This window comes from Paramisgurnus dabryanus, chromosome 20, assembly GCF_030506205.2.
Source record: "Paramisgurnus dabryanus chromosome 20, PD_genome_1.1, whole genome shotgun sequence".
Lineage (NCBI taxonomy): Eukaryota > Metazoa > Chordata > Actinopteri > Cypriniformes > Cobitidae > Paramisgurnus > Paramisgurnus dabryanus.
Window position 1 is genome coordinate 28,987,537 of NC_133356.1, and position 21,173 is coordinate 29,008,709.

Consider the following 21,173-nt stretch of genomic DNA (forward strand, 5'->3'; position numbering starts at 1 on the left):
ACTCAATTTACATTATAAAAATGCAATGATGCCGAATGTTACAAGTCTCAATTTAAAAAAGTAACATTGATTGAACTTAAAAAACGATATTTAACAAATAGTAAAAACAGGTGAGGGTGCTATGGAACCATGAACTGCACTCTCCACAATGACGAGGAACTAATAGCAAAGGATATTGATTTCTAGCACTTTACTACTACAAATATATAGAGAGATGGAAAATAAAAACTCGCTTTGTGCAGCTATGATCAGCTGTTAGGCCGAGCTTTCGATGTTGTCATGGAAAGATTGGTTGTTTTTAGTCACATGACCTGCAATCGCTTGCGGTCTGTAAATAATGCCGGACAAAATCGGCGAACACAGCAGCCACATATCAGCCAATGCCGATACACATAAAACTCGCAAATATCGGCCCGATATATCAGCCGGCCGATATATCGGTCTATCACTAACAGAGACGGGTAAAAAATACTTTACCTTTTCAGAATGCCACGTCGAAATGGCGTTGGAAAGAAGAAGAAAATGCTGCGCAGTCGTGTTTTCTGTGCAGTTTAAGATGCGAAATGTGAATCAACCCTAAGTCTATGGCCCAATTCTATTTTACACCCCTACGCCTACCCCTCACCACTTCCACTTGCCCACTGAAACAGAGTAAGAAAGGGGAAGGGTCAAAAATATTCCCATAAGAAACTTGAAGTTTACTTGCATGAGCAACCATGTTGGAAAATGTTTACCCCTTTGTTTGAAGTGAGGTCCTGAAAAATCTTTGTTTGAAGGGCTATTTAACCCTTACCCCTTCCCCTCCAATTAAAATAGAATTGGGACATCCCTAACCCTTCACGTAAAAGCGCTAAACGGGGGGTAGGGGAAAGTGTAGGGGTTAGGGGTAGAAATGAAATTGGCCCTATATCAGACATTTGGTGCATTTTTATGATTAAGTTATTGATTAAGTTATGATACTATGATGGTGCTGTGCATATTATGATGCATGTGGTATCATTGTCTTGTATGGGGGAATCCATCTTATGCATAACCAAACTGGTTACACCAAAATCTCAGTAACCACACCAAAACAACTCAATTTTGTTAGGGGATGGTGACATCTGTATGAGGTCTGCCACAGTCACTGATAAAGAATGGAAGAGATATGACAAGCTGACGGCTTCTCATGCTGTTTCTATCACACGAGGCACACCGTATCAAAAAACAAGCTTATGACTGACAATCGGCTACTGGGGTGACAACAGAAGTAATCTCTCTATAGCTCCAGTTCAATATCAAGCTAACTCTACTGTCTAAATTACCACTCAAAACTCATGTAGGGCTGAAACGGACATCATTAGATGACAGACTCGGCATGTCGCTGTCTACGCCTTAGTTTTCCAATCATTCTTCCCAATAGAGGGTTGGTGTGTTCGATGGCTTTGTTAGTTAATAAAATCATGCCCCAAAGGTTAACAGATCATTTTGAGGAATGGCTTGTTTTCTTGCCTTTTTACTGAGTTAAATACTCCCAGTTCCTTTCATTTCTTTACCCGTTTCCACAATTACGGTTCTCCCGCACAACCTCCTGCTTCACAACATGCTTAGCAGTTGTATAACTATATTGATTTCCTGTTGTGATACAGAGCTTAAGAGGACGAGATCAATCTCAGTGAAGCCCATGTCCCCTCCTGTTCACTTTCATTCGAGTTGGGGGGTGGAGGGAGGTCTTGTCACAGGCAGCCCGCAGAGAGCTCTGCGCAGGAATCAGATGGGAGCCGGTAGCCTTTTCCAAAACTGTGTCCTTGGTACAGCCAGGCAAACACAAATCGCACATGGATACACACACACACACACACGTCGAAACACAAAAATAAACAGAGATCAGATAGCTGTGGTTTGGGTTGGTGTTTGTCCATTATATGATGAAGCAACAGTCGGCTAGGGTAATCGAGTAGAAACAAAACAGGAGCTATGTTAGCATGGCAGCTGTTGAGCCGGTCGGAGCTGGACTCGTATGTTTGTTTATGAAGTTTTCAAAGCGTCCTCCAGTAAATCTAGCAGGCCGGCTGCTGTTGTCATGGTAAATAATGCAGTGAACACACTTTACAGGTTGCCCAAGTGTGGACATGTTCGGGACACTATATTAGCACTATTTAGCCACTATAATATGCAAGTAAAGAAGCATCTTAGTTAACCTTTCTGTTAATGATTATTCATCTTCAAGTATGCAACCTTTGTCAGTTTGTTAACAATTGACTGAAACAGGTTTGATGGTGAATTTCTTTAAAGAGCTGTTTGCATGCTTCAATGACAAGCATCAATAGCTAGGCTGTGACGGTGGCAGTATTTTACCACCGCGATAGTAATAAAATGTGTGTGGGGGGTATGTGCATGCACGCATTGATGCATAGAGGCTTATATAAACAAGAATCATATATATTTTTGTAACATGCTTGTTCATAGGCGCCAAATTTGTGGGCATTAAGCAATGCCTAGGTTACCTAGCAATGGCAGACGCTCTGTAGGTAACCCTATCCCCCAACATCACTCCCTTTGTCTGACTTGTCTCTCTGCTAAGGCACCGCCCTAAAACTGTAATATATTTCTAAAATTATGTGAAGTTAAACCATTGTGATATATGCACATTCCAATATGAATGTTTGCAGTATTTCGATGGTTTCAATATGAACAGTTCAGTGCGTCTTGCATGATTTCTTGTTAATTAACATTTTTAATCAGACTCTTGATCAATTCTGCCTAAAACCGGTATTTCTGAATGGCAAGAGGACTTGTTGCGAAAGTATTTGACTAACGTATAGTACATGCAAGATTATTCGGTTAATATCATATTTCATTTTTGATGGAGGTGGCGTTTAGCGACTTTTGCATCTGAGCTCCTCGTATATCTTATGTCCCTACTAAAAACTATTACAAACAGTTTTAAATCCAAAATCTTTTTAACTCTTTCACCGCCAGCGTTTTTAAAAAAAGTTGCCAGCCAGCGCCAGCGTTTTTCATGATTTTCACCAAAGTTTAATGCCTTCCAGAAAATGTTCTTCTTTAAATAAATAAACATACAATATACCAAATGAAAGAACAGACCCTCTGCTTTCAAACAAAAAAAAACGTTTCATCCTACCTTTAGTGTTTCTTTTGCAATCAGCTTTTGAATATGGGTAGGTTTTTGCAAAAACACCATATTTTGAGCAAAAAGCAAAAATAATTCCATTTTTGTGACGGACTTTTCATAGAGTTCCCATTCAGAGCGATCTTTAAAACAGACACGGACATGCAGCCGCTTGCCATAGGGCAATACTTCCGGTTTTAAAAAGTTGCGGAAGGGCGCCACCTGGTGGATAATATTGCGGAAAGACGGAAAATCTCGTCATTGGCGGGGGAAGCGTTTTCTCTTAATTGACGAGATATCTCGTCAATGGCGGGGAAAGAGTTAAGCAGTAGCTAAATAAATTTGCTGAAAATTTAACTCCAGGGTATCCCGCAGAAAACTTGTTAATATAGGTGGTAGGGTTGGATGAGTGGGCGGGGCAGAGGGCATGGCAATCAAAGGGACGGGCGTATGCGTCATGATGAAAATTTAAATATTTTTCTTTAAAACACTCAAATAAAACTTAATTTGGAAAAAAACTATGACAGAAAATGAACAGATACTAGATTATTAATGAATTAAATGTTTTTAAAAGATACCTCTAATGGGAATAGCTGCTTGATGAAGTGAAACTAAAGGGTTAATAAACACAAACTAAAGCAGATGTTGTAAAACGTCAGGCGAATGATGATAGCATGTAAAAAATGCACATAAATAAAGTGAGCAAGGGCGCTCAACAATTATATCTAATCAACAGGCACCCGAAACCTATCTAGCAGGTTGCTCAAACAACAAAATCACCAGCTAACTTACTTTAAATTTGCTAAAAAACTAAAAACTATAGACGAACACGGGTCCCCTTACATGGAAGCCACCATTTTGCTGCATCATGTTTCTACAGGTACCCTAAATGGACAAACTACAGAGCTTGTTTGTCATTTTCAGACAATGACATGTTTGTCCTAGGATGGCTACCGTAGCTTGTCAATGTGCTTTAAAAGGCAGTGGTGCAATTCGCAATCTCACCACTAAATACCAGTAAAATCTACACACTGCACCTTTAAAAAACAGCCCCCATGTAATTCAAATTAAACTTGTTTCTTTTAGTATAAATATGTTAGGCTTAAGAATAAATATATAGACTGGTATGGTCCAAGACACTGCCAAAATATTCAAACAGAATATATAAGCATTCAAATCCTCCAATTTGGCACGTGCGCTAAAAAAAGTCTAGAATTTTTATGACATCACCCTAACACTTCAACTCATTAAATGTCATGTCCAACCAAATGCTCTTTAGATGCTGAAGCACCCTGCCTTCTACGTTTTGTTACAGTACGTTTTTGCTGAACTGTGCCATAAATAAAACGCTATTGGTCATTTTAAAAAAAGGGGGAGAGTCTTCTCAATAGTTCCATTGTTTCTGTTAAACTGACGTCAACACATCAAATGATTCTGCACATACCGAAGCACATTAGTAGTAGGCCTTTAAGTGTAAGTTACATACCAAGAAGACATAAGTAAAATGCAGCTAATGTATTACAAGAAACAGAAAGCAGAAATATTTCCCACAACATTACCACACATCTACCACAATACCCATCCTGTGAGGTTACTGCTAGTCAGTTCCTCACACGTTTCCCCTGCTGACCTCTACCACCAACAGTTTATAGATTTTGGTACTTTCACAATTACAGATCAGGCCCTGATGATGTCCGGTCTTATTAGCACAATCTAAGAAGCGAAGATCTTAGGTGCAGAATTCCTATTACTAAACAAATACAAGCCTGAAAATCTCAAGGCCAGACTACTTTTAAAGTAACATACTTTATTTAGTAAAACCCAAACATTTATGAGGCAGGGGTTTAGAATTGAAAAGTAGGTTAGAAGAGGTTATGCCACAACTATTTATTGCGTTGCATGCAACAGAGATAAGCAAACATAAATTCTTTGATAAGAAATGACTACAAATGCAAACAAGATCAAAACATTACCTTAGCCATAAAAGTAAACAAAGTGCAAACAATTTATTATGCCATCAATGGCTAAAGCATATTTCTGTTTTTACGAGGGTCTAGGTACAGTCCGCCTGACATAAATTTTGTCATCAAAATAGTGCGTTCCCACTGTATGGCGCACCACCAGATTTTTGTGTACGCATACGTCAAGCACACAGGAGAATGTAGTATGTAGCTCAGAAGATGCATTGCATTTTGTTGCAATGCGCATGCGTTGAACATCTGTGTAGACGTAGGAGTCAAATAAACTATGCTTTGCAAGGCTGTGTGTTCCTCCGTGTGCAAACGTACATGTACATGTAAAAAAAAAAACAGACCAGTAGTTGGCGATATACCTTTGTAAAGAAACGCCACATTCTTCTACGGAGCGGAAAATAAAAACAATAAAGACGATGAAAGCATTTCCAAAAACATCCGTTTTAATTTTTTTGTATTTTAATGAGCCTAAAACACTGTTGTCGTGTAAAGAAACACCCAAAGCACATAAAAAGTTTCTCAATTTTGCCATGCATTACAAAAAGTTGACATAGTTAAGGAGCATCCTATCCTGTTCCCCTATAGTCGGAATTAGTGAATAAGTAACTCAAGACCAATAATAAAGATTTCTTTTGAAAGTGTCAAGCTTCACATTTCTTAATCTGGACTCTAAATACATAAAATCTCCAATATGCTAGGCATGCAATTCCTTCATTCATCAATATTTCACACACTCGCGTTACAGTTTGGACAGGGATGATCTTTTTCCCTTTTTACTCTTTATGGATTTCCAACAAGGTGATGAACTACTCCAAATCACATCAGGCATATTTTAGTTATTGTTTGCCAATAAAATAAAATGACGAATAAGACGAGAAAAGGGAAAACTTTCAGTGAGAGACAGAATGCAAAGCAGTATGCAGGGAATAGTGTTGGCATGCGTCCCGTGTTTTGAATATGACCTTCAACAACTAAAAATATACATACCTGCATACTGCTAAACAGACACATTTTTAAAGCGCTGCTTTAGGGTACATGACATGGCCTTTTAAAATTAAATTACATGGTATGAGTAATTGTATATCATAAAAAGAATATAAGACTTGAAAATTGTTTTATAATATAATTGTATAGTAATAAATAAACAAAAAGCAAATTCTCATTATACCACAGGGCTGTTAAAATGCTTTATTCTGATTGGTAGAGAAATATTCCACAGATATGCATTATTTTATTTTTCGATAGACTAGAGCAATGTCTTAGCAGGTAACTGTCTGTGGTGACCATGGTATAAGCTTCACGTCGTGTCGAATTGCCACCTTGGGTGTCCATTATTTTCGAATAATTCGTCAATTATTCCTTACATATTTATCTACCAACCTAATGGATGTAAACAGAAAGATTGTATTGACCACACATTTATTCATCACTTCAAAAGCCTACAGTGAACTATTATTACGGCGCAACCATCTGACTGGGATCTCAGCACGGGTGACCTTCATCTAAAAGCCGAATTTACCAAGCTGATGCAGATTCTCAATGAAGATAGAGATTTGTTTTCCTGTCAAAGGTAATGACGTAGATGGCGCGTCCAGTATTCTCTAACCAATGAGAAGGCCAGGTCTTTGTTACAGATCTATAATCTAAAGGAGCGAGGTAACCAACCATCATCATATTACTCTCACTGGCCTCCATTATCAAGGATGACTTGCACCTATGGGAAAAGAGAGCGAGCTGCCCGGTACCACTGCGGAGGTCGAGCAATCGTGTAAGATCACTTATACCAAAAGCACCTCCAATAACTCTTGATCGTCTACTCATCAACATTGTCAGCTTCAATGAAATATCTACCCTGTCTTGTCCAAACTCAAAATCTGCGGCAGTTTTAACCCACTTTAGCTGATTAAGTATTGAATGGCCTTGAAGAGGACTGAGACACAGTATTGCAAATGAAAAGCTTGAAATTTGTCCGCCTACATAAGTGGCATTTCTAGGAATCATGGGCAAGACTATAAATAACTAGGGATGGGTATCGTTAAGGTTTTAACGGTATTACTACTCTTACCGGTACTGCTTAACGGTCCGGTGCTTTAACGGTATTCTTATCGGTACTTTGGCCTATACCACAGGGCTGTTAAAATGCTTTATTCTGATTGGTAGAGAAATATTCCACAGATATGCATTATTTTATTTTTCGATAGACTAGAGCAATGTCTTAGCAATGTTAGATACTTTGGCCAATGTTAACATTTGATCACGAACCTATGTTCACATGATTAAGTTAATTATGTGTCTGCATTTCATTATTACAAATTAATTTCTGGATATCATTTCTAAATATTATACATATATTTATTAATGCACCAGCGTGAAAGCTGCAGAAAAAATACTTTAAATAGGATATTTAGGCTAAATAAATGTTTACATGCTGATTTTTCTTTATTTGGGATTTTAAAAAGAAGTAGAAAATATGTTGAATGCATAACGTTCAGCATTTCTCCCAAAAGAAATCAACAGAATTTCAACGTAAGGTAAGCAAACCAATTAGGGAGATTGTACATTTATTTTAAATGACGTGAACAATGTTGATTCAACTTGATTTTAGCATACATGCCTGACGTTGATGCGGCAACCACCAGAGATGATGGTTGAATTTTGCAGGCTGCGACCTTCTAAGGACGTATTTTAAGACCGATTGCGTCACAGCAGCGCGACTTGAGGCTGTGACTTGTGTTAATATTATTCTGTTTATGTTGCGTATTTCTAAGGTTGATTAATTTTATATACTGTTGAATAGTTTAATCTACATCAACGTGTCATATTTTCTAAAATAAATGAATATTTTTCTGATTCCATATTTATTTAAATAAGTCAGAAACGTCTCCGCTGTGTCCTGCTGACAGGCGCGGTGGGCGCGTGCAACAGGTGACGCAAATTATAGGTCCTCCGAGGGTTAGACTGTCTCATTTCAGTTCTCTTCGCTGACTTCTGAGGCTGCCACCTTGAAAGACAGAGTGCTCCCCTTTTAAGGTTGTATGCTTAGAAGGTCGCAGCCCTTGAATTGGGACACAGCTTCTTTCTGCACGTAATACACTTTTGAAAGATGCTTTGACAGATTGCTTGTGTTTCCGCCCTTACATGCAAACATCTTGTTGCACTTACCTGTATGACAACGAGCGTTGTCTGCATCAACTCTAGTGAAGTATAACCACACTTTTGAATGTTTTGCTATATCCGCCATCGTCACTCTTTGTATTAAGCGGTAGTTTTCGTGCTGTTATGCGTGTGCGTGCGCCGCGCTCGTTGTTGTGGTTGTGTTTGACAGACAGCCAGCCTCCGCGGCGCGCATGAGAGATCTCGCAGATCTCACAGACAAACGTCTTAATCGCAAATTAGAAATGTTTGGTGAGATAAAATGTGCACGAAAACATTATTAAGCAAGAAAACATAGTACATTTATTTATTTATTTTTCTCCAGGACCGATAGCAGAACCGATAGCGTCAGATCTTACTGATACTACGGTCTTTCATATTTTAGCCCCGGGGCCAGTTTAATACCGGGTTTCGGTACCCATCCCTAAGACTATAAATAACAGTCATGAAATTAATTTAATATTTTAATAATATTTTCAAGTACTATGTGCACATGATGAGGAGCACAGCTGTATGATGCTTGAAGTTTCTGGTCATGACTGGTTAGGATTCCCTCTATTTACATATTTTGTGTTAAACATCTGTGAGCAAAAATACACACTATAAGATGATGTTAAGCACACACAGTTCAAGCAAACCCAAACATATGCTATAATATCATATTATGATTCTGAATCATTTCTGAATTCAGAAAGATTAAAGGCTTAGTTGTACCGAGGCATAATTAGGTGCATTACAATGAACCAAACGAGTCCTCACATCATTCACAAAGGAATTGTGTTGCATAAGAAGTTTCATCTTATTATTCACCCCGCTGTTTGTCCCTAATGACATTCCTCTAGGCTGAATAACTGACACCATCCACTGTTAACACTGAGACCTCAAAGTTAAAGGGCACCTATTATACCAAATCCACTTTTGCAAGGCGATTGGACATAAATGTGTGTTGGCAGTGTGTGCACACAACCAACCTACAAATGAAATAAATCCATCCTCTACTTCTTTTATAACACTCATTAAACCAAAGCAGTGTAATTAGACATGCTGTTTTGATTTTCCTTGCAATGTGATGTCACACTGATAAATCCCCGCCCACAGCCAATGACTGACAGTCCTGCAGTGCAACAGTTTCTGCCCTCAGTAATCTGTATGCTGTCCACATTTTCTCTGAGCTTCTCTGCGAAATCAGCTCTATTTTCAACGAAAGCGCTCACTGTCTCTTTTAGAATGGGATAACCCGAGTAACCCAAGACGTTTTCATTTGTCAAACACAACTATGCAAAAAAGCATTTTGGTATGAATCAACATTCACATACAGAAGATATAAGCATTTAAAGTAAACAGTTTAGCATGTGTGCTTAAAAAGTCTAGAATTTATGATATTATCCTACACTACACAGGGAATAATATGGATTTTTTTTTTCAAAAAACTTGCATAAAATAGATTCAAGCACTTTCAATGACCTGTATCTGTATGTATATTTTCAAAAACTTCCCAGGGCCTTGAATTTTCCCCCCAGATTCACAAACAATCAAGGATTTCAAGGACCCGTGGGAACCCTGCAGATTAACTTATATGAATATCGTAATGAAAAATCGTCTTTTTATATTTATAGTAAACGCATTTAGACTTCAATATTCATCAAATTTGTTTTTATCTGTAAAGATTAACTGGAAAAAATGTGTAATTGTCAAACGTGATAATCCAAAAGTCTATGGGAAAAATTAAGGACCCCATATCCCGCTAACTTCCGAGGTTAGCCTACAAAAATGTCTTTCCTGAGACACTCTGTTGTTTAGCCAAGAAACAAAGTTCACGTTTTCAAAAATGCACAACTAAGCACACGTTTAATGATTAGATAATTATTCAGAAAACATGACGCAGAAAATAGAAGAGAAAATGTTTTTACAGTGCTGTCTATAGATAGATTTACCACTGTATGGCAGAGTCCCTCAGAGTATTAAGCCTATATCGGCATATAAATCAGACAAATGTAATGTCATCTTTTTCAATGAATCTTCATTCATAGTCCAAGGAAGACATCAATCATTGTTGATGGTTGCAGAAGTCTTTTTATACGTGCAGCTGAATGCCTGAAACATGAGATTAATCACATTCAAACCCTGTTGTTCTGCTAGGAGTTGCTGTCTATTTCAGAAACTGGGGCAATGAGAATTGAACTCAATGCCTAAATCAACCTCAAGCTTCTCCTGCTAATCCAGATCACTGAAGCCACCCAGTCAATCACAGCCGCATTTAATTTGACCATTAACATGCTGATTGTAAAAAAGCTGGGTAGGGGTGTGATAACAAAAAAAAACATTTATAATGATCAGATCTGTTAAAGGTTCTTGAACTTCTGCATTCAAGCAGATGGGACACAACACTAAAAACACTGTTGCCTGCAGCAGCTCTCAGTGTATGGTATTATGGCAATGGAAATTATGATTTATAGAAACTAAATTGAATTATGAAAAACTGGGTACTGCGAAATAAAATAAATTAGCTTATTTTACCATCTTTTAATTGTGTTCCATTGGCTGCACGTGATATGCATACAGCACAACCAGTGTGGTCTGATTCACGAAGAAATAAACTGCGACTGAATCTGTCAAAACAACAACAAAAAAATAGTCTCGACCTTACTCCCTTATGAATTACTCAACAGCATTTAACTAAATTAACATCTTATTCACCAAACCACAAGTGATTGCAAAATATACGGTAATATACCGTAATCAATGATTTAGTGTAAATACGAAAATAATTGATTACGGTAAATGGAATCAGAAGCATTATTAATTTCTTACAGTTTTATAAGTTCTGCATCCAATTTGTATACAGTAAATACAGGAAGACACACTACAGTGAAAAACACAAGGTCAGTCTGTCTTTTATGAATCAGATTTAAGGAATGACATCTAAATTTAACAAAATGCCGCGCAGATTAATGGTCCTAAACATAGCTATGAATAAAACAAAGCTATTAAAAGAGCCACAGAAATCTCCTAGAAGTCAAGATATTTAAGATATCGTAAAACATTTGGCACCATTTATATAAGAAGCCTTTGTGAGTCAACAGAGAGACAACATGAGTTAAGTGCCCATCTCAAGAGACCAACATCAGAGTCAGGCAATCTGTGAATGGCAGTTCGTTTTTGCCATGGTCATGGAAATGACCCATTTCCATCTAAGCAGAAATGCACCAAATGTTTGGCAAACCTATTCAGACAAATAAGCAGTTTGGGGGTTTCAGACGTATAAGTTAAAAGACCCAATAAATTTTACAGATGACATAAATAGCAACCAGCGTAGAGTGAGATGCCGCCTTTCCACTGTGCATGACATTCGGACACGACTGTGGAAGTTCGCCCCCTAATGGTAGTCGAAATGTAATCGAAATCCATGTCAACATGGGAGAGATGCTTATTCTATCACAGGAGCCTTCAATATCAGGGTTTCCTGCAGCACTTTTCAGTTCGGGTGGCCCGCCTAAGCTGGGAAACCCTACTGCCTTAACTAGGTCGTAAAAAAAAAATTGCTGCAAAAAAGGCTGTCAAGTGCATCTCGGAGAATAGTGCGGACGCTCTTCACACCGCGAGCGGGCACGCGTGCCACACAGCCAAAATGAGAAAGACGTGGTCCGGACCGTCACTGTCTTGAGGATAACTAGCCAGTTGATAAAACATCTCAGAGAATAGCGCGGACACGCTTCACAACGCGAGCGTGCACACGTGCCACGCGGCTGAAATGAGATAAAGACGTGGTCCGTCATGTCTGGAGGATAGCCGGTTGATAAAACGCGTGTCCGTGAGAATTGTAAGTGGACTTATTGTTTGGGTTTATTTAAGCCTGTATTAGTCTATAGTTCTTGCAAATTTAAAGTAAGTAGCAGGTGATTTTGCTGTTTGAGCAACCTGCTAGCTAGGTTTCACGTGCCTGTTGATTAGATATAATTGTTGAGTGCTCTTGCTCACTTTATTTATGTGCATTATTTACATGCTACAGTAGTTACACTCCTTTAAGATAATGTAATTAATAGTGGGAATAATCAGTTTTTAAAAATTTTGCGCTACCTATCATCGTTCGCCAGACGTTCTACAACATCTGCTTTAGTTTGTGTTTATTAACCCTTTAGTTTCACTTCATCACGCAGCTATTCCCGTTAGAGGTAAAAACATTTAATTTATTCATAATCTAGTATGTGTTCATTTTCTGTCACAGTTTCTTCAAAATTACATTTTATTTGAGTGTTTTAAATACAAATATTTTAATTTTCATCATGATGCGTACACCCCGCCCCTTTGATTGCAACGCCCCCGGCCTTACTAACAAATTTTTGCGGGAAACCCTGAATATAATATTCCCCAGAGTGGTCTAAATAAATGTATTTAAATAAATAAAACAATAAAAAGCTATGCATACATGACAAAGACTGAGTATTTTGAGAGAACATATAGATGGTTTCATCAGACGCACGTGCTTAAATGCGACTGGTCAGAACTTAGTCTAAATAGTTGCTAAACTGAACTCTTGGGGGTGGTTTCCCGGACAGGGATTAGCTTAAACCAGGACTAGGCCTTAGTTTAGTTAGGAAATAAAACTAGTATTAACAAACATGCCTTACTAAAAACATTACTTGTGTGCATCTTTAGGCACAACAAAGGGCACTGCTGTATTTTAAGATATGCAAGTACAAGTTGTTTTGAGTTTGGACAGCTCTTACATTTATTTTAGTCTAGGACTAGTCTAATCATAGTCCTGGAAACCACCGTTTGAACAAATACCTCATTGAAAATAAAAAATGTTTTGGTTTCCTAGGTAATCTACATGTTGTTTATTTTGCTTGTTATATAAATAAACTAATTTTAAAAGGACTTTGTTGTTATTTATTCTTAGCGGAGTTTACCACAAGATACATGTTTTCCACGAAAGCTGCTTGTTTATGTTTTTGTTGTCTATTTTTAAAATGTTCACCTCGCACAGTATTTTGATTGGAATACACTGAAATACATAATTTCCGGTCTGCACATAAGTTCACATTTTTCAACAGATACAACGCTCCAAACAGAACTGAAAATCACGCATCCGCAGATGGTCGGCACCGCACACAGCCCCTTTGCGAATCTCCATACGGAATGAATGACTTCCGGCTTATCAGCTGTCGTTTGTTGTGTACAGTGGAAAGGTGGCTAGAGGCACACAGGCTTTAAAAATGCAGCAAACATGTCGGCAGTGTCTAAATATTTATATATGATTGGCATCTGTAATTGTTGTTTGCAAAAAACAATACAAAAAATTGTTTAAAGCATATTTACATAATTTTCTTTGTAATGTGGGATGCAATGCATATGTAACATCATATTATTATCCGCATAATATTGTCTGGAACTTCCTCCAGATGCACTCTCCTTCATGTACCTCTTTCCTCAGAGTGCAATGTGTAAGCAGTGAATACTGCTCAGGTGGTCGAGTCAGCAGTTGTGTACACAGTCCATGCATGAATGCATACAATATCTGGCATTTATGTTCTCTCACACGTCTTTTGAGTTCAGCAAGGCAGAGAATAATATGTGCAGATGCACAATTTGTTTTTGTCCTTTTTTAATGCTGACAACTACATTCTGTTGTTGTATGACAACGTCTTTTGTATCGTATTGATGCTTAAAACATTACTACAGATGTACTAAAATATCAAATTTCATGAACTAAAAAAATAGCGTGCATGTTCAGTGCTAAAAACCCAGTAAGAAAATCTAATCAGATTTGTTTTTTAAACTGAATGCAGTCTTTAGGGAAAATGTTGTGCTGTAGCAATTCATTAAACACCTCACAGCTGTGCTCGAGATGTTTATGATAAACGCTGCTATGAGACGCAGCGCCCCAGCGGAATGAACAGACGAAGGCAGCACGGCCTTATTGTCAAAAACCTGTCACTGCTCACTACCAGTTTGACAGGTTTATGCTAAGCATTGCAAGTCCCTATGCTTTGTTGGTTTGGGGGGGACACTATAAATGCCAGCAGGGCCACAAATACTATCGACCAGAAGGAAATAAATGACACACAGAATTCATGATCAAACTAAGATCATTTAAATCCTTGTAAGGGGTCATAGCCTGATGCTGTGATTCTTTTCCAATTCAAGCAGGACGGTACACTGCAAAACTAAACAATAATTTATATACAAGGCGCAAGGTCATTCAAATACAAGTGTAAGATCAAACAGCAAATTTGAATTCATTCATATATTTGGCAACACAAGCCTCACAAATAAAGCCTTGTGTTGACGCAATAACACCTTATCTTAGTTTGAAATACAACAAATGACAATTTTTACATAATGTGGATTTAAAATTGTACTCGAAGGTACTTAAATATAACTGCATTATTACGTTTGAAGACATTTTGGTATCTTGTCCAAAAACTATGCTAATACCAAAGTGGAAGTAAAGAAAGGCACCTCAAAGTATACTGCCTACTATTATGGTAGCACAAAAATACATAGTATTACCATGGTACCCTGTCCTTGTAAAGCACATGGCAGTACTAAAGTGCTCGTATGTGTTGACAAAGTATCTGTTCGTGGTACTGCCAGGTTCTTCAAAGTACAGCAGTGGCATTCTGCTTTTTCCAGGATATATTTTTTACAGCAATAGAGTTGTACATTTCAAGGAAGTGTCTCCCCCTTGTCACATTTTTGACTTGAAAGTCATGAATGAGTAACAAATGAAAAGCTATGTTATTGACAAGCTTTCCCTAACATGCCAGAGCGCTATTGAGCAGTGCGCACTGGAGTTTGCTCAAAGGAAAACCCAGAGGCTTGCCGCTGGAAATGGGAAACACCCGCAGAAAGGAAGGGAGGGAGGGTGAGAGAGTCAAGATGAGGAGGAGAGTGACATAATTACACGGAGAACAGAAGTCAACGCGCATGGCTGTGAGTGAGAGTATATCCCTTATTACACATCTATGAATGTAGCAACCCCCCGTTGATAAATGGGGAGGTGTTAGAGGGGGCGTTCACACCGAATGCGTTTATATAGTCCATCTGCTTTGGTTTTTAATTTAACGTACGTAGACATGCGTCAGACGTTGCGTGTTTAAGACTGTGCGTCAAGTTCAGAGCAGCTGTGCAACTTTCAAACGAGTTTCTGCTTTGAATCGTTGCTTTAAACGCAACGTCCTGCGTGAACGCCCCAGACCAGAGTTTTGCCGCACTGTCACTCTCTCACTTCGCGTATAGTCTCGCACACGTTCAGTCGGACACTGCGGAGTCGATCTCACTCACGCGGTCCGTCCAGTTTGGAAAAGCACGAAAGAACGCGGAAACATAAAAGCATTTCTGTGCCAAGTAATCGATCACTCAAAGTGAATGAAATCCGCCGTGCCTCGGAGTTGTGCGTACAACCGGCGTTACGCCAGGTTCAGAGCACTGTTGCTTTCAAGGTTATCCTGAAAAGGAATTGCGCGAAACCCAGAAGCGCGTCCAATCGCTCGCGTTTATTGCAGTGGCATTCGTGCAAACTTAAAATGTAAGGTTGGAGAGAAGATCACTGATCAGTCAATCCATGCGTCAACCGGACGCCTCGTAGCTACAGCCAGACTGAAAGTGCAGTGGTTCATGATGCAGCACTGCTGGTCTTCGCTGTACATTGCACGATGCGAAAAGAAACATCCCGGAAAACATACACGCACGACTCTTCCATAGCGGGATCTTTCTACATAATCTTCTCCACACAGAGAGGAACCCAACCCCCTTATCTCTCCCTTCACAACCCTCCCCTTGCCCAGAAGCAGCAAACCGAGCTCGGTTTTCTTTTCAGGGACTCACCGTTCTTGTGCTCTGATGGTGTCGATGTAAGGAGACACCAAATGCGGGAAAAACAGAAGAGGCTACGGCTCCACTGCTCCGGGACAGGAGGAGGACAGATCTACACACTTTCGCAGCCATCTCTGGAGTGAAACCCGGCCGAGAGAACGCAAGTGCTGCGGGCGAACCGACTGAGAGTGTTGAAGGAAAGGGAGGGGAATAGGAAGGGCTGTTGGGCTGGGCTAATATTTCATACACACACAACACACACTCGCGAGAAACGTTTAAGATTGCTGGTAGTTCCGGATTCGAAGCAAAATTTGGAAAGGCACGTGGATTTTTGATTGGTGAAGCTCTGACATAGTTTATCCAGCAAAATAGAGTTTCTCACTCTGAAATCGCGAGTATAAGGAAGTCTGAATACCTCAGTCTGTAGGAAAACATGAAAGTAGTGTTGTGATTGGTCGAGCGGTTACCTGCTGAAACACTTTTCAACCAATGAGAGGACGAGCAGCTCTAAAGTAGGTTTTGACAACTTAAAAAAAACGTTAATTACAAACCGCTCAACCAATCAGAAAGCGCGGGACGTTTTAGGTCTCTCATGAAAGAAAAATAGTACCAGTTTGTTTTTCTTTAACCACAACACATTCATTCTTAATAAACATATCTGAAATCAATTTGTTATTATTAAGATTTACTTACGTTATATTTGGCAAAAAATGCATTAATAGGAACTATGAATAGGTTGCATCAACAAAACTGCCATAACGTTAACAAAATATGCAAGAAGTGGATTTCAACTAAAGGGTTAAGCTGTTAACTCTGGACAAGGGTAGGACTCATAAATGTTTCAAGACTTTAATGTATGTGTGTATACCAGAAACTGACTTTTGTAACCAGCCTAAAGCAATGTTCACTGAAGTAAAACCTGTGACAAATATCCCCAGTCTTCTTTGTGTCACAGTAAGAAATTACCATCTCAGGTTTTCATTATTGTTTATTCAGTGCTATAAACATGAAACAGAAGAATTGTATCTAATACTATCATTTCCTAGGCCACCTAACATAACATCCCCCTGTACCGTTCTGTTACTGTGACATTCATTTCTTCATCTTGGCAACTGATCTGTCCTGTACATTATATAATTATGTCTCTATTATTATTCTGTCCTTCAAATTTGTTGGAACGGATTCCATATACTCTAATAGTCCTCTTCAAGCACCAACAGAACACACACAAGTTCAATATACTGTTATATATGCGTACCGTCCCCTTATAAGGGCAGAATTTTAAGTTCCTCTTTGTTTTTGGTTTCAAAAAGACAATGAAACACTGCTGACTGTTTAAGATTCTGTTCAAAGGGTTGCATGCAGTACTGTATGTGGTCACACCCTATAGCTTATAAAATGTTGCAACACATGGCAAAGTTCAGCTTATAGGTTGAATGTCTTTGGTAGTGTGTGTCTCTTAAAGGGGACATATCATGATAATCTGACTTTTTTCATGTTTAAGTGCTATAATTGGGTCCTCAGTGCATCTATCAACCTAGAAAATGTGTGAAAGAGCAACCCAGTAACTTAGTTTTGGTAAACCATCCTCTGCAAGCATGTGAAAAAAATAGGTCATTGAAACCTGGCTCCCCTTGTGATGTCAGAAGGGGAAATACAGCCCCTTAATCTGCACTATCCAACCACGGCACTGCCATTAGTGCGGACCTGTGCAACCTTTTGATCCTTGGCTTCTCTTAATGTTTCTTCATGAGACATTAACACCATAAATAAACTAAACAGAAAAAAATTATGTGTTTAATTACATATACACTGTAAAAAGTGAAAATTTAAATTTGAATAAACAATTAAGTTGAACCAGCTTTTCACTTTTACATTATTTATGCATGACCAAAACTTTCTTATAAACATTTATAAACATGTTATAAAAAAAAATGCATGTTCCTTTCATGTGTAAGTGTATTAAAAAAACAATTAAGTGTTTTATTAATGTGAAACACAACATTATTGAACATTGCAATGAAATAAATCACTGTAAAAAATCAAGTTCGATCAACTTTAAAAAAAAATACTTCAATTGGTAACACCTAAAAAAAAAAAAATTTTCAACTTAAAATTTCACTTTAGTTTTGCTTTAGGAGAAAAATTTTAGATGAAACCTCTTTATTTTAAGTGTTATTAATTGAAGTATTTTTTTAAAGTGCACCTATAGCATTGAAACAACATTATTTTGTGTATTTGGTATAATACAATGTGTTCATGTGGTTTATGGTTAAAAACACATTATTTTCCACATAATATATTACACATTTTTGTAGCTCCAGATTTTACTCTCATCCTGAAATGCACAGATTTGAAAAGCTCTGGGTCCCTGATTGGTCAGCTAATCGGTACATTGTGATTGGCCTGAATACCTCTGATCTCAGCCGTAAATGTGACGCTCCTTACCATGTTTAAAAGATTTGCTCACAATGCAATGTTAACAGGAGTTAACTTAAAGGCTCTGTGTCTGAAGTGGGAGGAATTATGATAATGTCGGTCTTGTCTACATCACCAATCCCAGGAAGTAAACCGTTGCCTACAATCCCTGTGTTTGTTGTAGACCAAGAAAAGAGATTACGTTGGAGACGATTACTCGCGTCATCATGTACTTCGGGGTTTGAACCTTTTGCATATCATTAACATGTACTAATACACACTTACACACCAAAGGAAATCGTGAATCGGACCATAGGTGCTCTTTAAGTTGATCAAATCAGGTCTTCTCTAATAAAAAAACACCAAATCCAGTCAAACAGACTTTGCTTTGGTACAGTAAACAAGTGATTATTTACAGATGGCAATTAGTATTTCAGTACATCATGCATGCGTTTAACAGCTGTAAGATTAATGTTATGAACTTGGGGCATGTGATTGCAGAGGCTAAAAAAAGACACAGTTTTCCCCTCACACCTGTTGCTGAGTCACAAACCCCTAAAGGCCCATTCCTAACAATGACTGCTGCATGAAAACATGGTTGATATATCCTGATTCTCTGCCTACAAGTCTCTACAGACCCCTCCTCCTGTTGCTATGGGAGGTTGTCATGCACATATCTGAACAAATTCTTCTTAAAACACCTAATAAGTCTTATCAGTGAGTCTGCATGATTTACAGGCATTTCAAATAAACCTTGACAGATAAGACAAAAAGATAAAACCAAACTGAATGAAGGACTTTAGAACTGAAGCATATGTGCTTTAAAAGGAAGTTAGATTATAGAACTCAAGCAACCCTATATTATCTATGGGCAGTGCCCACTATCACCCACCCAGTTTGTGACGATGGGGTTACAGGTAGGACTAGGGAGATGATTTATTATTGCTATTTTATAATAACTGCACATTTTGTACAATTCAATTCATACAAATTAATACGAATTAGCTTAAATACGTACACATTCCCTTGAGATAATGCTTGAAAGGCAAAACTGTGTTAAAGTGTTAGATTTATCTTAAACAATGAAAATGACAAATCACAATTCAGTATGACATATATTATGTATTTGCTGTCAGTATTTACCTACTTTACATACATTACATTTACATCTAGGCATTTTATCCAAAGCGAAAGATTAGGAAACAATAGCGATGTGTCAGGGAGGCAAAAGAACAAAATGTCCTTATAACAAGAAGTCTTCACTACTTTGAAACAATACCTGTTCGGAGAAAAAGAAAGAGTGTTTTTTTTTACTGAAAGGGAGAGGAGTGAATATCTATGTCAAGTATTTTTTGAAGAGATGAGTTTTTAATTGTTTTGTAAATGTTGGAAAAGATGTGGCGGACCGGAATGCAAAAGGAAGGTCATTCCACCAGCAGGTAGAACTGAAGGAAAATGAGCGGGAACTTGATTTCTTTTGTGAAGGTAACACAAGGCGCCGCTCATTTGCTGAACGTAAGGTTCTGGATGCGGTGTAGGAATGTATGAAGGTGTGAAAGTATGCCAGTGCGGTCCCAGTAAAAAGTGAAGTGTCACTTTTGCAAACTCTTGGATTTTTCCTCTGTGTTCTTGCAGTGAGCCCACTGAAATCAGTGGATTTGAGGCGTTCTCTGACTCTATAAACAGCATTGGTCTCAACCTAAGATGACCCACTCACTGATGATCTGATATTGCATCCAAAAATGCCAGGTGCTGACATATAGCCTAAATCGCAAGTCACTATCTGATTGGCTGGCTTTACAGAACAACAAAGAGCACACAGGTCGTAGGATATTCAGGTTTTGGTGTGAAGTACCAAGCTGAAGAAATTGTAGAATTTTTCATCATATAAATCATTTTATCACTTATACTTACCCTTGTACCCACAATTTTATATTTTACTGAAAAAATTGCTAAAAAAACAATGTTATTTTGTGTATTTGCTGTAATACAATGTGTGTGGTTTAAAAAACATATAAATTTCCATATACATTATTGCCGCTCCTCTATGCCCTGCCTATCTGAAACGCGTTGATTTTGTACAAAGCCATCGTTCCAATAAGCGCAGTGTTCTCCGATTGGCCAGCTAACCCGACATTTTAATTGGTCTGAATACTTCTGTGGTCACCTTGACATGTGACGCTCCTTACCGTGTTTGGAAAGTTCAGCTCCCAATGGAATACTGATCGTCTTTACTACCTTATCAATATGAGCTGAATCTGAAAATGCAGATGACCAAGCTGATCGATCAACTTTAAGAGAAGGGCTTGAGCAGAACATAATAGATTGATAAAGTAAGGATACTAAAACATAAAACTATGTCTGCAATTTGTGATCGTAGAAACGACAAACAACAAGCGCTACTTTGCACTGCACAAGACTTGTTTGAGTCATAGTTTAATATGAAAACATTGACTTTACAGGCTGTGAGTCAGAAGCGGGTGAATGATGATAATGATCGTTGTGTCCACAATCTGTGTGTTTGTTGTAGCTCAAGAAAAGAGATTTAAGTTTGAAACGATAACTCGCATCGATGTTTACTTTTGGATTGGTTTACTTTTTGCATGTCTTAAACATGTACTAATACACACTTACTGTAAACACCAAAGGTAATGTAAGATCTTGAATCGGATAAAAGGGGCTCTTTAAAAAAATTTAAG

At 38.2% G+C, this 21,173-nt stretch overlaps 1 protein-coding gene across 1 annotated transcript in view; it reads right to left on the reverse strand.

Annotated features, from left to right (window-relative positions):
* Positions 1-16,272, reverse strand: part of mcu (mitochondrial calcium uniporter) — a 109,222-nt gene extending 92,950 nt beyond the window's left edge. The window contains exon 1 of the mRNA XM_065251230.2: positions 16,069-16,272. Coding sequence (XP_065107302.1) covers positions 16,069-16,188 — 120 coding nt within the window. The 5' untranslated portion in view covers positions 16,189-16,272. The remainder of the gene's footprint in view (positions 1-16,068) is intronic.
* Between the last annotated feature and the right edge of the window lie 4,901 nt (positions 16,273-21,173).